Genomic DNA, 16,292 nt, shown 5'->3' with positions numbered 1-16,292 from the left:
CCAGTCTGAGAGCCGTTGATCGTTCATCATCACTGCAGGAAACCAGTGCAGCAACATTCACTAGATAATGTTTTAAAGATGTGACCTGATCAGTGGTGGAAGAAGTATTCAGATCCTTTACTTCAAAAGTACTAATACCACACTGTAAAAATACTGTTACAAGTCAAAGTACTGCAATGAAAATGTTACTTCAGTAAAAGTATGTTTCATCGGGGAAATGTACTTAAAGTAGTAAATGTGCTCAATGCAGAAAAATCCTCACATTTTAAAAACTGGAAACGATCCAGATACAGTTCTATGTTTAATGGTCTAATCATTTCGGCTGGACTTGTGGGCGGTTATATTGTTCTCTAGTTTAATGTATACAAAATAATAAAACATCTTATTTTATAAGCTACGTGTTTTGTGTGCACAAAAGACACACAGAGAAAACCCACACGAACACGGGGAGAACATTCAAACTCCACTAGAGCTGCAACTCCACTAAGTTTTGAAAAAATTGTTAATAAGTTGTCAACTGCAAAATTAATCCGTGTGTTGCTTTTGATCTGTTTATGTATTTAGCTTCACCAAGGCAAAGTCCAGGGTACTTATTGTGGCAATAAAACCTTCTGATTCTGCTTTAGACTTGCCAAACTCTTTGATGGCTGAAGAACTTTAATAGGGCTTTATGCGGACCAAACTAAGTTAAAAGGCTCTATGAGACATGTAATGATACAGTCAAAAACATTTACTTTTTTGTTTAAATAAAAGCATGTCAATAAACTACACGTCTGGCCCTTAATTTGATTCTCATTTTCCAGTGTGAGGCCCTTAGTGAAATTGAGTTTGACATCCTTTGAGTTTAAGGATCTGAGGGACGAAGCAGGCTCATGTCTCAACCATGTCCCACAGATAGCCCATTCAGTGATTTATAAATCAATACAATTTTCTTTTACAACCTCCTAGCTCATGGTCAGTCTATCTTGGATGGTTTAGACATTATAGCTAATAATCAAAATACTTGAAAGGAAGAGAAGAGAGAGAAGAGAAAATTGCTTTCTGTGGGAGTGTGTGCAGCCCATTAAAAGCTCCCTTTGAAAAGTGTGTGTTACTGATTGTAGTGTCCCTTTTAAAAAGGCATTTGAAAATTTACAAAGTTCTGGATGGGCTATAATCTGTCAAATATAAGCCTCATTCATTAATTTGAGTTGTGTCTGGTGAACAGTCTCTGATGTCACTGTTAAACGTACTTCATGTTTAAACAATGGTCACAGAAACTGTGTTGTCACGATGACTTTGAATATTTTATAGGCTCTTCAAGGAAACGAGCCATGATGACTCGTAAAACAGGTCGGTCCACCGCCTGAAGTCATGATATATAAACTCAGATTTTCTGTCTGAAGACACAGAGCTGCAAACTTCCCTCAACAAAGAAACTTTATACTCTACTTTGAACAACGTTCGAACCGTAAGAAACATCTTTTTTCTGTTATCATTGCTTGTATTGCCATATTGTCAGTTCTGTTTTTGGTATATTTTATGAAAGGTTATATTTGATGAAGATTTCATCACTTGTTTTGTTGCCATGTTTGTTTACCTCACCATTTTGTAGGACCAGTTATTTGTCTTTGCCCGCTACGTATCTTCTGGGTACAACTTGTACTTTATGACTGTTTGTGCATTACTGTTGGATATAATTAAAAGGCAGATGGTGTGTCTTATTAACTTTGAATCTGAACAAAACACAGAAAGATTATAAAATAACTTTTAATTTATTCATAAAACATATTAAAATCAAGCAATATATTCACTTAGGGACAGTTTTTTTTCTGCATACTTTAAACTGTGTAGAACTTTTTCTTTGAGACTATTTGTGCATTAATGTCGGATATAATTAAAAGGCAGATGGTGTGTTTTAGTAACTTTACTCGTCCTGGTGATGATTGGTTATCTGATTTTTTAGAACAAAGGAGAACAAAAAACTTTTCAAAAAATGTTTTTTAAATATGAATTGTTTTTAGAGTACTTCTGCAAATATAATTTTAAGAACATGAAACTACATTTCTGTTCACATACTTCTTTAAATTCAGACTTTAAGACTTTATTTTCTTAAATGTTTGTATGTTTGCTTTCCTCGGTTCACTTCGCCCATTTACCGAATCCACAGGTTAAAATTCTGCCAAATCCGAAACCGAATCCTCCTCCCATCCTCAGTCCATTAACACAGTAAACACATTAATGAAGTAAACAACGTCCACAGCAGTGTATTTTTTATTTTATTTTATTTTAACTGTAAAAAAAAAAAGAACAGGCAACATTATGCCAGTGGGAAAAACTATTTTGACAATTATCATATGCCTATGTTTACCCTATCTCAAGATCCAATCAATATCCAAAATATTAGCCTTTTACATTTATAATCCCATAAAGTAGGCTACCCCTAAGTACAAACCAAAACCTTTCAATAAAAGTGCAACAATGCAAAGAAAAGTGTTTTTTCTTTTTTTTTTTTAAATCAGAATATGTTTGGTGACTTAACCAATATCCAAAATATTAACCTTTTAGATTTATAATCCTATAAAATCATCATCAATCCAATGTGAGGTCACACTGATGTAGGACTGTGTAGTGTACTCACAAGTCCATATGTCGCATGTAAATGCAAAAGCCTGTGCTTCGGCAACGTGTGCTTGTATGTGGGAAGTGACGGACTCGTGCATTTCAGGGATGATTTTGTCAACAAAAAAGCGCATGGAGGGGATTTTGTAACGTGGCTCAAGCAGATGGAGTAGCTCGTTGAATCCGGTGTCTTCCACTAGGCTATAGGGCTGCAAGTCAACGGCTATCATTTTCCCAATTGCTGCATGAATGGCTTTGGCTCGTGGGTTATCTGAGGCCCACTGTTTGTTCGGTGTAGGGCTAGCAAAGCTGGTAATGGTCGTCAGGTTAACACAAGTTTTTAGCTGTGACTGTCCTTCCTTTGCCGTACCTGAAGTTGCTGCATTTTGGCTGCTGTCTGTAGATTCCTTCATGCACAGGGTCCTTGCCACCACGAGACAAATCGGCATTGCAAATTGAACATGTAGCTGGACTTGAATAGCCTTCTTTTGACTGAAAGTACTGCCAAACAAGTTCCACTTTCACTTTTTCACAATTCAATTCAATTTTATTTATAGTATCATAACAAGAGTTATCTCAAGACACTTTACAGATAGAGTAGGTCTAGACCACACTATAATTTACAAAGCCCCAACAATTCCAATAGTTCCCCCAAGAGCAAGCATTAGCAGTGGCTATTGCGACAGTGGCGAGGAAAAACTCCCTTTTTAGGAAGAAACCTCGGCAGACCCAGACTCTTGGTGGGCGGTGTCTGACGGTTGGGGTTATGATGGTACGGGATGTAGCGTGGCACAGCAGAGGGTGGACATAGGCAGGACATAGCCGGACATTGCAGGGAATCGCAGAGCGTAGCAGGGTATAGCCGGTCCACACCGACAGCTGCACCCAAGACCCAGATCTTGGTGTCACCCTAATCCGAGGCGATGTTCTGGGCGAAGAAGAAACATAAGGACTAAACTAGGAGTAAACTCCCCAGAGCTAGGTTAGTAACAAGCATTTCTGGGACAGGATGTGCAGGATGTGCATGAAAGGAAACAGCTTACTGCATTGTCGGTCCACCTACGTAAACACCTTCCCGTAATCAACGGCGGCGTCATTACGTCGACCAGCGTAGTGCAAGCGTAGAGTTCGGTGGAAAAAAATTCTAAGGTTCGGCAGAAACCGAACCCCATCAAAAAGCCCAATATTTGGCCGAATCCGAACCCGAATCATGGATTCGGTGCATCGCTATTTTAAACTGTTCTCACCACCAGACAACCCTGTTTACTGTAAACTCAGCTGAGTCTACACCTTTAAAAAGTTCTGCTCTTTGTCTGTGGAATCTGGTTCCAAATGCACCGAATGTTTTCCCAAAAGCCCTGAATCTTTTAGGTATTTTTTACTGGACCGGTAAATCACTGAAGCAAAAGTGTAAACTGGTTCCAAATTAAGCGAATGTTTTCTCAGAATTAACACAGAACCATCAGTCTTAAAGCAATATTCGTAGTTTCTGTCGCCCCCCATGAGGAATTCTAAGTAATGACAACAAAACTATCAGCACGTCCACATGATACAAGCCTTCCGTGATCGCGCACCGCCCCTCCCTCCTCCTCCACACAGCTGCTAGTAGCCAAGGAGGACACAGAGGATTAAAAAACATGATGGACTCTTCAGAAGAGGTCATTATCTTCACTCAAGTTTCTGCGCGTGAAAGTCGCCGGATGACACAATCTTCTGAACATAGTCATACTGAGAAATACAGAGAGAGTTGTGTGGAGCTGATAGTCTTAATTAGCTTTGTAGCAACTCATTTGGCAATGGCTTGAATGTAACGGACGTTCATTAATATCAAAAAAATGACGCACTAAAGCTTTAAGTGGTTCCTGCTGTGTGAGGTGTAAATGTAGTTGTGCAGATTAAAGCAGAAACAGACTTTGTGAAAAGCATTTGTGATGTCACTCCGCTGTCTCTCCTTAAAAACAGAAACCTGATTCACTGATAGTTGAGACTGTGCTGATGATCCATTACAACACTTTGCTGGCATCCTTCTTCTCTTTCATCCTTCCCCTCCTCTAATCCTTCCTCTTTATTTTCTCTTTACGAACTTTATGAATGGTGGAAACGACCTGTCCTTGTTCCTTAGTTTGGTCCAAAGATGCTCGTCTTTTAGGTTTTTAAAATAACTTTCCCCTCAGTGCTGCAAAAGATCTATTACTGACTAAAAAAAGGTTTTAAGATGCTGTTTACGCCAAACCCGACTCTACGAAAGTTACGAAACTTAAAAATAGAAACATCAGACAACTATTGCCTCTTTTTAGGTAGCAGGAGTGAAAATTTGTCATCCTCAACATTTGTTGTGTTCTCGTTCAGAACAATGAAGACAGTTGGAGACAATTAGATACAGGATGTAGCTCTACAGCAGTGGTTCCCAATGTTTTTGGTCTGAGTTTCCCCTACAGCCCTGTCAGATGAACTCACGTACCCCTTCATCAATTCCCGATCTATGTTCCAAATGTGAATGGATATTTTTAATTATTTCATACGATTGAACTGACAAACTTCAGGTTGGTTTGGTCAGCAATCCTACTAACTTGGAGTGAAGCTGAATGTTTCAACCTTTTATCCATTACTTTTAGCTAATTATTTAAACTTTTATCTATTTTAAATGTTTTTTAGCTGATTATTTGAACAATAAGTCATCACTTTTAACTATTTATTTATACCATTTAGTCATTTCTTTTAGCAAACATTCTGTTCTCGCTTGCCAACTACATTTTTACACACTCTTAGATAACTGCAACATGTAGTGTTCAGGTGTTACAGCTGATCTATTCTTCCATTTAGATCATAATTTATCAGTAGGGCTCCTCTACTATCGTTCCACGTACCCGCTGACAACTGCAGAAGTACCCCCTGGGGTACAGGTACAGGTACAGGTGATTGGGAATCACTGATATACAGGAAGATTGTTTTCCATGGCGACTATCATGTTTTCCCAAATGATGTAAAGATTTTTAGGCATTCTATTAGCAAATCACTTGGAAAAGAAGTGTACCAATACTGCCCTATAATAAGCATGCCCTGAAACTCCCTAAGTTTTGGGCTCAACTCCGAATGTTTCCAACATCTGGCCCCTGCAAATGGAAACACTTTGCATTGGTTGAGGTACACTGTACACAGGGTGACTCACCTAACCTGATGATGATGTTTTCCCCACAGAAACCGTTGACATGAAGTTTGGGTTGCTGGTGGTATTGGCGGTGGCCGTTCTGGTGCCCAGCCTGTCCGAGGGCCGGACCGTCTCCAGATGCGAGCTGAAAGAAAAGCTCGGGCAGGCGATCACGCTGCCCCCACGTCTTCAAAAGTTCAAGGAGGAATACCTGGCAATAGGTGAGGTTGATAAATCTCCTGAGAGTTAAATAAGTCACATCATCACCTCCAGAGTCACCAGCATGAATCACTCTGAGAAAATACAGAGCAGGAAGTAAAGCTTAGATCGGGCCCAAAAAATCAGGCCCGACCCTACCCATGCCTGTGCACGTTGCGTCCGAGCCTGGCCTGGCCCGACACATTAACTGTAATTATGAGCCAGAGCCCGATTTAAACCCGCCAATTTTTTAATACGTGGGCCGTTATAACTGAAGTTCTCAACTACAATTCAGAGTTGTTTGAACTACAGAAATCTGTTTAGAATGATCTTAATGAATTATGCAACAAGGACGAAGCATGTAAACTGCGTTGTTTGTTTATTCAGAATGGAACGGATCACAAATGGATCCGAATGAAGAAACGTAAAAAAAACCTTGACCCTAGCTCCCTCAGCTGAATAGTGTGGGTAACAGATGAAGGCAGCAACATAATCAAAGCCCCGGAACTGTATAGGAGACTTTCTTGTCTCGATCACCTAATTAATACTGTCCTTCGGCACGGTCTGCATGCCAACGCACTGGCCGACAACGCGCCGGATATAGGAGAGACCATATCTGCTGCTAAAGGACTCGTGAGATATCTGAAACAATCTGGCCTGGTTGCACAATTATGGAAGACAGTGCTACAGATGGGGGGGAGACACGATTTAGCCCAGTTTAACTCACACTCAAGTCAGTGCAGGACATATAGCCAGAGCTACGAGAGAAGCTGGAGAGGCATAGCTTGCTCCCCACCCAATTAGGCTAATAAAGTAATGATTAAAAAAACACAAATGCTTGATCAAGGGCCCGGCCCGGCCCAGCCCGAGTACAGTGGCGGAAAATATTGGCCCGACCCGGCCTGTGGGTCGCAGAGAATCTAAACTCTAGCAGGAAGACAGATGAGAGTCCGAGAGTTTGTTCCTGCAAACAGGAAACTCTGAAGTCGGCGCCTGGATAGCTCAGTTGGTAGAAAAGACAAAAAAGAAATGTCCAAATGCAAAAATAAATTAATTGATTGCAAACAGCAATGACATGACATGTAAGGGTAATAAAAAGTAGGGCTGCAACCAGTATTTGGTTGACGATTAATCTGTTGATTATTTATAAATGACTTCTCTTCTTTTTCTTCTTTGCTTCCCTCCATCTGCGTGCATGGCTTGTTTGTTGCAGTTATCTGTGAGGTGAACAGCCGGTCCCGTCTCAACACCGGCCTGGTCAAGGTGTTCGGCAAACGCAGAACTACAACCACAGCCAGGCCAACAACTACGGTCACAACTCTCGCACCACGAGTCAATGAAACGACCGCTGAAACAATAACTACCCAACCGACTACCACCCAACTGACTACCACCCAACCGACTACCACCCAACTGACTACCACCCAACCGACTACCACCCAACCGACTACCACCCAACCAATCCCAACAGATGCCACAAATTCAACCATAGTCCTAAACAGAAGAAAGCGCGGGGTGAGCAGTGAGGAGTTTGACTCTGCAGAGATGCACTCTAGCCAGGGGGAACTGCTGAACGAGGGCGATGAGGTGACGATGCAGGGTGTCAATGGCACGGTCGATGAGGGTGGAGACAAGGCTAAAGACAGTGATAAGAGGGATGAAGGCGAGGATGAAGACAGTGATGAGAAGGATGAAGACGAGGATGAAGACAGCGATGAAAGGGATGAAGACGAGGCTGAGGATGGTGGGAAACGTAAGAAGCGATCCAAAGAAGACCGATCCAGTGAGGACCGATCCAGTAAGGACCGATCCAGTAAGGACCGATCCAGTGAGGACCGATCCAGTGAGGACCGATCCAGTGAGGAGACCAATCGTTCGTCTCTCGGCCTTTACGGGATCTTCCAGCTGTCTGACGAGACCTTCTGTAACTCTGGTTATCGCTCCTCCAAAAACAAGTGCAACACAACCTGTGATGGTGAGTCACATACAGACATGATGATAATTTAAAGGGGAACTATGCAGTTGTTTAGCTTAATTTACCTTAACTGAACAGCTTCGGAGTCATTGGAATGGTTGTATGACTTTTTTTTGGGTTGAATGCTGGTCGTCTCGCTTCCCCCTAGCGCCTGTGAGCGGAAAAACCACCCTTGCAACTTTCGGCCGGCCTCAGCGTCATGAAGTATCGCGTGATATCAGGTCTTGCGATGTAACGAATTGTTTGACGGCACTGCACACATACGCCCATTCAGGAACCGGCTAACAAGGTAGCGATGGAGTTTTTCACACTATCGTCATGGTTGAGCAGCAAAAAAAGAAGCAGAAAGCTAGGAAAGCACTGTCGGAGGAACAGAGAAAGAGGAAACGGCAGACTGACCGAGCGAGGAGTCAGACACGAGTAAACATCGGAGCTGCCATATATCTATTCAGAAGCTGTAGGGGGAACTCTATAGAGAAACCTGCGAGCAATGAGCAAGAAAACAGGGAAGAAATTGCCAAAACTGTATAGCGCGCCTTTAAAGTGGATATATGTAACTTTCAGTTTGTGTTTGTTAAAGGCTGAATACAGCCCCGTTAAGAAAAAAGACTGCTTTATGACAGCAGGTGTGGTAAAAACACTACTGCTTTTGTCCAAAGTGGCCGCTAGACAGAAAATCATTCAATTACAATAAGATAATACATTATGACTACTGACGTACATCCACATCACCGCGCATTGTAAAGTTATTTTATGAATGAAATAGACATATAACATACCTGAGGGCCAATTCTGGGTCAGTTTTGAATAATTTACAATCCCGTAATTATCTCCCTGTGTTGAAAGCCCGACTGTCGTCTGTCACTTTCCCTGTTTTAGCCCTTTCTGTGATGGTCCTGCCCCAGTATCAGCCATAACTACAACAACAGATAACTTCTAAAATAAAATTAAAATACTATTAGGCCTATATAAAGACATCTGCTGCTACCTTTTACCTGGCTCCGTTGGCTGGATACAATAACTGAGACTTTTTTGGTGTTACACCGAAATCTGTGACCTGCCAGAAAGTGTGCTCTGTAGCGCCGTCTACCTGCCTATGTGACTTCGCAGGAAAAATTGGACCCGGGCAGATGCCTTACTAAAAGCTATTTAAAAATACCGTTCTTTTCACTGTTAAGCGTGATTTATGCTTCTATGTAAAATCTAGGAGACAGGACCCTACGGCCTGAGGTGCACCTCTCGAAAAATGTAACTACACGTTGCGGCGATGCACGTCGCTCGGCCGTGGCTTGGTAGCGTTGCTTTCCCCCCCGACTCATTTCCTGGTTCTCCTTCTCCATAAACAACATGAAATCAAGGAGAGGGTTAACTTTTCCTGCTCCAGATTTCCCACCGTGGTCAGAAAGAACAGGGGAGACACTTTGTTTCTCTCACTATTGCCGTTTTTCCATTACATGGTACCTGCTCGACGCACCTCGACTCTACTCACCTTTTTTGGTTTTCCATAATGATAAAAAGTCCCTGGTACCTGCCAACAGGTACTTTTTTTAGTATCACCTCCGCCGAGGTTCCAAGCGAGCTGAGGCGTTACCAAAAGGTGACGTGAAAACCTGCAGACTACTGATTGGTCGGAGAGAATCGTCACTAATCACTGCGTCATCATTGCAGTTTTTAAATAGTTTAGCCAGCGGTGGGTTTTTTTGCTGCCTCCAGCTTCTTTTGAAACAAAAATGTGTCTTCTGGACAAATTTCAGCTTCAGAAACATTTAGAAGTTACATGTAGTTACTTTTATTGAGATATTTTGCATATTAAAATCCATTCTTTGTCTCCCCTGAAGCCTTCACTGATGACGACATTTCGGACGACATTGCTTGCTTTGTGAAGACTGATCAGTGGGGGTAAGTTTCTGTACAGCAAAGTTAAAGTGGTACTGTTATAAAATGCAAGTACAGCTGGTTTATTCATCAATAATTTCTTTTAAATTTGCTTATTAGTGAATTGATTGGAAGATGTTCAAATGTTGTCGCAAAAGAGATGTTAAATAAAAGGTTCAAAATAGAATATTTTAGTCAGTATTAGGGATGTAACGATGCATCGTGAATCGGTTAAGGGATAAAAAAAAATGTAACTTTAAACGGCCTAGGGCATAATTTACTTTAGATTTCACTTGTTTGACTTGTTGAAACTTGTTCAGACGTCACTACGTCTTCTTAGTTTATTTATTTGATGAGATTTCTTTTCTATTTATTGAGTTATTTTGATGTGGAATTTGTTCTAGAAATCTAATTGTTAATTTGTACATTTTTATTCCTTAAAGGTGCAATATGTAATACTGACAGCTACTGTTTAAAATAGTTACTGCAGTACAAATTCAAAATACTGGAGCGAGTCGTCTCCCCCGCCCCCTCCTCCCCAGATCTGAAGTTCACGGAGGTTGCCAGGCTGAGACTGCAGCATCCACAACAATGTTGCTAGGCGCTTGTCTCACATAGCCAGACATTACTCCACAGCACAGCGGAGTAGCTAACGTTAGATGCTGGCTAAATTGACAGTCATAAAAGCCCGTGCTTACGCGGAGCTCTGTACCCAACTGACAGGCACACTTTTTCGGCTTAGAATTACAGAAGGAACCGCTAAAAACACAACAATCTCGCTGTCCTCTTCACACGCCAGACAGACACGCTTCCTCAGCTTAGAATTACGATAGGAACCGCTAAAAATACCACTACCTTGCCATCCTCTCCACCCGACGGAACACACTTTATTGTCTTAGAATTACGGCAACAATCGCTTCCCGATTTACAGCCCACCTCTCTTGGCTTCAAATAACTCACCGTTGTCGGCTACAGCCGCTGAACAGGCTACACGTTGTAAACAGCCGTGGCCCGCCTGACTGGTCCTCCGGTAACGTTAGCAGTTAGCAGGGTTAGCATGGTGGCGTTAGCCAGGACCAGTCGGGATCACTTTACTGGCTGTGTCTCAGTTGTTTTTGCGATTAACCAACTCGGGTACTCTAGCTATATAATTCTATGTGAGTACACAAATGTTGAAATGACATAAAATGCCCGTCACTAGTAGCTGTGATAAATTAGCCTGAAGCTAATGCTTACCTGTTCAGGAGGAAATTAGCCAACTCTGCGTCCTTTTGGGCTCTAAGCTGTCTCCATCTTTCAAATACATCTCCAATATTTACCCAGACGGGTTTGTTACGTCTCTGGTCACGCAACTGTTAGAAACATGCCGTTTTTTTTAGGTTGGGTAGAATCAATCTCCGTTGATCCTGTTTGTTTGTTTGCTGCTTTCATGGCTGTACTGACATTACAGCTGTAGCGTGCTGGGTTTACGTGTTTACAGGTATATCTGGCAACCCAGCCTGGCTGACAAACTGGGCAGTTGATAACAACACACAGGCCAAAACACAAACAGAAATTTCGTCATGGAACGAAAATTTCAAAAGGAGAAAATACTGGCATTGGCATTGTTGTCAGAAAAGATAGTATTTCAACTTAGCATGTTTCCTTAATATCTGATGACAAATTGTGGTCATTTTTGGATTTATTACAATAAATATATTACATATTGGACCTTTAAGATAAAAGACAATTTCAGTTGCACTTTTGATAAGAGGACACATCTGTTGTTTTGAACAGTTTAAATAAAAACTGGGGAAATTGATAAATTAATAACTGCTGTTTTAACAAATTGTTTCACTTTTTCTTCGTCACAATAGGTTGTTTTTGAAGTCCGCCTCTCGTCTGTGCCAAATTGGCACCAAGAACTTCTTTGACGAATGTAAATGAGCAGCTGACATGTTTTCCACCTGCTGCTGAAGATCACAGCAACAATCATTCTTCTACCTTCAACGTGACCTTTGATCCTCATGGTTTCATCTCAAACATTGTGGAGCATGTCACAGTTTTTCATTTTAATTAACCTGTGAGATTTCTATAATAAAGTTATTTTTTTTCAGTTCCTTTGTGGGCGAATTTGCCCCCAAAAATCACCACAACTTGAAGTTGAACTGACAAATGTATCTCAGTAATTTGAATAGTTTTGATGATATTGTTTTACCACTTTAATCTACTTTAAAGTGATTATTTCAAGATGTAAAAAATAAGAAAATGATTTTTGCATCTTCTGCTATCTGTAACGTTCCAATAAACATATTTAGCAATTTATGGTTTGTGTTTAAGAACATGTTTATTATAAAAACACTAACTAAATCTTAAATCTTGAGACTGAGACACATTGTTGAAATTGCACTTCATAAAAAAATCATCAACGACATCAGAGCTGTCTGTGCTTCTTCCGTAAGGGTCTAACTGTCATACGTTAGTCTACTTCTATCACACCACACAACGACTACCATCAAGGGCAATAAAAAGTGTTAACAAGGACATTATTAACGATATAGTCAAGAAGACAAGTGAACCCCCGTTACATCTCTCCGTGCCTTTGAGTTCTGACCTCAGGAACAATCAGGAGGTTGGAGTTAAAAGGATCTGAGGGACGGAGCAGGCACGGATGTCTCAACCATGTCTGATCGATAGGACGGGGCAAAGCTATTCAGTGATTTATAAACAAATGAAAGAATTTTAAAACCGATGTAAGGATTTAAAGATGATTGATTGATTTTATTTGACCCTTTTGTTATAAGATACGATACAGCTTTGCACCATACATAAAAAAACAAAAACACAGTCAGGATAACACAATAAAGCCCTGGGACTTATTTCCATTGTGAGCAAGTGGCAGCAGATCAAGCATCAATCATCACATCCATACATATATTAAATAGATCTATCAAGACAATACAGTAATAAAAATTTTTTTTCAGTGGCTGCTTAAAACCTCCTAAACTTCTGACCATCTTTAGATTTCCTGGCAACCTGTTGCAGGCTTGTTGCTACATACAAAAAGGACTCCTTACCTAAATTACTTTTAACTCTAGGAGGTACAAAATCAGTAGAGCTGCCCCTGGTGGAGTAGCTGTGAACATCTCTCACTCTGTTAAAATAATTGATTAAATATTTGGGGACAGCCCCATGCACAGTCCTATGTACCATGCACAGATGAATAATATTCTCAAAATGAGAAGTGTCAAAATGAGATCTCATGGGGAGGTTCAGAATAAGCCTTATAACATAAGCCTTTTTTTGAGCAGTCTGAAGCCTATGTTTCAGGTGCTTTAAGACATCATTGTACCATGAGCAGCATGCATAGTCAAAAAAAGGCTGAATTAGAGCACTTGCTAGAGTTAACATCGCTTTCTTATCCAGAAACCTTGAGGTTCTGGTCAAGAAACGTACTCTTTGATTTACCTTGGTAAGTACCTTTTGTGCTTGGCCCACTCCAGACAAGTGACAGTCCAGCACACAACCAAGGTAACTAACTGAGTCCTTTACATTAATCTCATTATCTCCAACTAAAACCTGGGGATCTTTTCAGTTTTATCTTTGACCCAAACAGTATGGCTTCCGTTTTCCCTAAGTGAAGCGATAGCCTATTGTCTGACATCCACCTGCTGAACATCATATTTGTAATCCATGGCTCAATTCAAACGAGATCAAAAAATACTTTGTCTCTCCCCGTTAACTACCGTTACGTCCCATGACGTACACCGGAAGGGGCGTGACTTCGGCTCTCTATTGTCTGACATCCACCTGCTGACATTCAATAGTTCTACACTGAGAGTTCTTTCAACTATGTTCTTATCTTTATGTGAAACCAATAACGCAGAATCATCTGCATATAAAAAAAAAGTTCACATGAACATACAGACTTAAGGTCATTTATATATAGAAGGAAAAAAGTGGACCAAAGAAGACAGTGATGAGAAGGATGAAGACGAGGATGAAGACAGTGATGAGAAGGATGAAGACGAGGCTGAGGAAGGTGGGAAACGTAAGAAGCGATCCATCGAGGACCAATCCAGTGAGGAGAGCGAGCAGTCATCTCTCGGCCTTTACGGGCTCTTCCAGCTGTCTGACTAGACCTTCTGCGATGGTAAGTCTTTGAACCCGACACATACAGACATGATGATTATTTAAATTAGATTTTTAGCATTTTAAAAACTGTTCTTTTTCCTCCTGAAGCCTTCACTGATGACAACATTATGGATGACATCGCTTGCTTTGTGAAGACTGATCAGTGGAGGTAAGGTTCTGTACAGCAAATTTAAAATTATACTGCTATAGATGGATAGTATAATAATTTATTTTATAAGCAATGGGAGGTGTATTTACAGCATATACATACATACATTTATATATATACCCCCTTTTTTGGTATGTCATATTTGTGTTTATGTGTCAAAGTTGAATTCTTTGCTATGCAGATATTAAACCAGCCATCTCTGGTAGCATTTAGCAGCCACGACTTACACAATTGCCATCAAAGTTATAGCTGGTCAGTATATACAGGGTTATATCCTCACATTTAGGGGGCAACAATGTCAAATGGAGTTTCCCACAATTCATAATAATAATAATAATAATAATAATAATAATAATAATACATTTTATTTATATAGCGCTTTTCATGGTACTCAAAGACACTTTACAGTAAAACCAGCACATACATCACAATAAAACCAACACATTAAACAAGCATTTTAAAAGCAATTAAAAACAATAAAACCAGTAACGAGCAGGTGAGAAATGTAAGACTGTTGTATGTGGAAAGCTAATCTGAAGAGGTGTGTTTTGATAAGTGTTATGAATGTGTCCAGGTCAGTACAGTCACGGATATGTATGGGTAGGGGGTTCAGAGGGAGGGGGCTGCAGTGAAAGCTCTGTCACCCCAGGTACGGTGTGTGGTCCTGAGTGGTGGGGAGAGGAGGTTTGCGTCAGAGGAGCGGAGGTTACGGGGGGGGAATTGTGGCGGTGGAGCAGGTCTGTGAGCTAGGAAGGAGCCTGGTATTGGAGGGCATTGTGGGTGAGGAGGACTTTAAACTGGATGCGTTGGGAAAACAGGGAGCCAGTGGAGGTTCTGAAGTACAGGAGTGATGTGATCACGAGAACGGGTGTGGGTGAGGAGACGGGCAGCAGAGTTTTGGATGTATTGGAGTTGATTTAAGGCTTTTGCAGGTGAACCATAGAGGATGCTGTTGCAGTAGTCAATTCTGGAAGTGATGAAGACGTGAATCAAAGTATCAGCAGCAGTGAAGGTGAGTGATAGAAGGATACGGGCAATGTTTTTGAGGGGAAAGACGGCAGTTCTGGTTATTTGGTTGATGTGGTTTTCAAAAGTGATGTTGCTGTCGAAGATGACTCCAGGTTACGGATGTGTGGGGATGGAGACAGGGTGGAGTTGTTGACAGTGAGACCGAAGTTATAGGTGTTCTTTGTGAGGGATTTCGGGCCGATGAGCATCAAGTTGGATTTATTGTAGTTGAGTTGGAGGAAGTTGGTTTGCATCCAGCTTTGAATATTGGTCGGTCAGGGTGGAGGATATAGCTGTGGTGATGGATTTGGTAGAGATGTAGATCTGGACATCATCGGCGTAGCAGTGGAAGTGAAGACCATGTTTGCGTATGATATTTCCGAGTGGCAGGATGTAAAAGATGAAAAGGAGGGGACCAAGCATCGAACCTTGGGGGACGCCTTGTGACAGAGGAGCAACGGAGGAGGTGCAGTTGTTGATGTGTATGAATTGTTGTCTGTTAGTAAGACAGGAACAGAGCCAGGAGAGTGTGGTGCTACTGATGTTGCATTAGGTTTCCAGTCGGGACAGGAGGATGGAGTGGTTGATGGTGTCGAAGGCTGCAGTGAGGTCGAGCATGATAAGAATGGTGAGGTGGCCAGAGTCAGAGGACAGGAGGTCATTGGTGACTTTGAGGAGGGCTGTTTCAGTGCTGTGTTGTGAGCAGAATCCAGACTGAAATGGTTCAAACAGGTTATTGGAGGAGAGGTGGGTTTTAATTTGGGTCGGAAGTTGGACATGGTGTCTGGGTTTAGACCAGGTTTCTTGAGGATGGGGGTGACTAATAGCATTAAAAGTGTTTAAAAAACTTAAACCAAGTGGAGTGGCACACGTGGTGTACAGCCTGGCGTATTAAATTCACATAGAAACATTATCTTAACAATAAGGGTTTAAGATAGTACATAAAAATACATGAAACTTTTTTAACTTTATTGCTGAATACAGTGTTTATATACAGATCAAGTTAAGTCACAATGAAGATTATATTGTATAGAAATTCTGTATCCAGCCAGGAAAGTTACTAAGAAACTAAATATAAGTGCAGGCATTTAACTTCAAACAATGAAGAGTAAAGAAACATTACAGTTATGGAACCGTGTGCTGCTTACTGACAAATTAATAACTGCTGTTTTAACAAATTGTTTCACTTTTTCTTCGTCACAATA

At 41.1% G+C, this 16,292-nt stretch overlaps 2 protein-coding genes across 2 annotated transcripts in view; both read left to right on the top strand.

Annotated features, from left to right (window-relative positions):
- Positions 1-12,101, top strand: part of LOC118494861 — a 41,847-nt gene extending 29,746 nt beyond the window's left edge. Inside the window, exon 8 of the mRNA XM_036000474.1 lies at positions 11,757-12,101. The gene's annotated coding sequence lies outside the window, so the exon portion shown is untranslated. The remainder of the gene's footprint in view (positions 1-11,756) is intronic.
- Positions 1,397-12,099, top strand: LOC116052190 (protein starmaker-like). The gene is made up of 5 exons (XM_036000466.1): positions 1,397-1,450; positions 5,800-5,970; positions 7,161-7,922; positions 9,761-9,821; positions 11,654-12,099. The coding sequence occupies exons 2-5, from the start codon at positions 5,811-5,813 to the stop codon at positions 11,721-11,723; spliced, it is 1,053 nt and encodes a 350-aa protein (XP_035856359.1). The 5' UTR covers positions 1,397-1,450; positions 5,800-5,810; the 3' UTR covers positions 11,724-12,099.
- Positions 12,102-16,292: the final 4,191 nt, after the last annotated feature.

The sequence above is a fragment of the Sander lucioperca genome, chromosome 4, assembly GCF_008315115.2.
Source record: "Sander lucioperca isolate FBNREF2018 chromosome 4, SLUC_FBN_1.2, whole genome shotgun sequence".
Taxonomy (NCBI): Eukaryota; Metazoa; Chordata; class Actinopteri; order Perciformes; family Percidae; genus Sander; species Sander lucioperca.
Note: the sequence above shows the minus strand (reverse complement) of the source record. Positions and strands in the feature narration are given on the sequence as shown.

Excerpts from the sequence above, each read along its gene's own strand:
- LOC116052190 (XM_036000466.1), top strand. The coding sequence starts at position 5,811 with ATGAAGTTTGGGTTGCTGGTGGTATTGGCGGTGGCCGTTCTGGTGCCC. Across the intron at positions 5,971-7,160 it reads GGAGGAATACCTGGCAATAG|TTATCTGTGAGGTGAACAGC; the intron begins GTGAGGTTGATA and ends TGTTTGTTGCAG. Across the intron at positions 7,923-9,760 it reads GTGCAACACAACCTGTGATG|CCTTCACTGATGACGACATT; the intron begins GTGAGTCACATA and ends TCTCCCCTGAAG.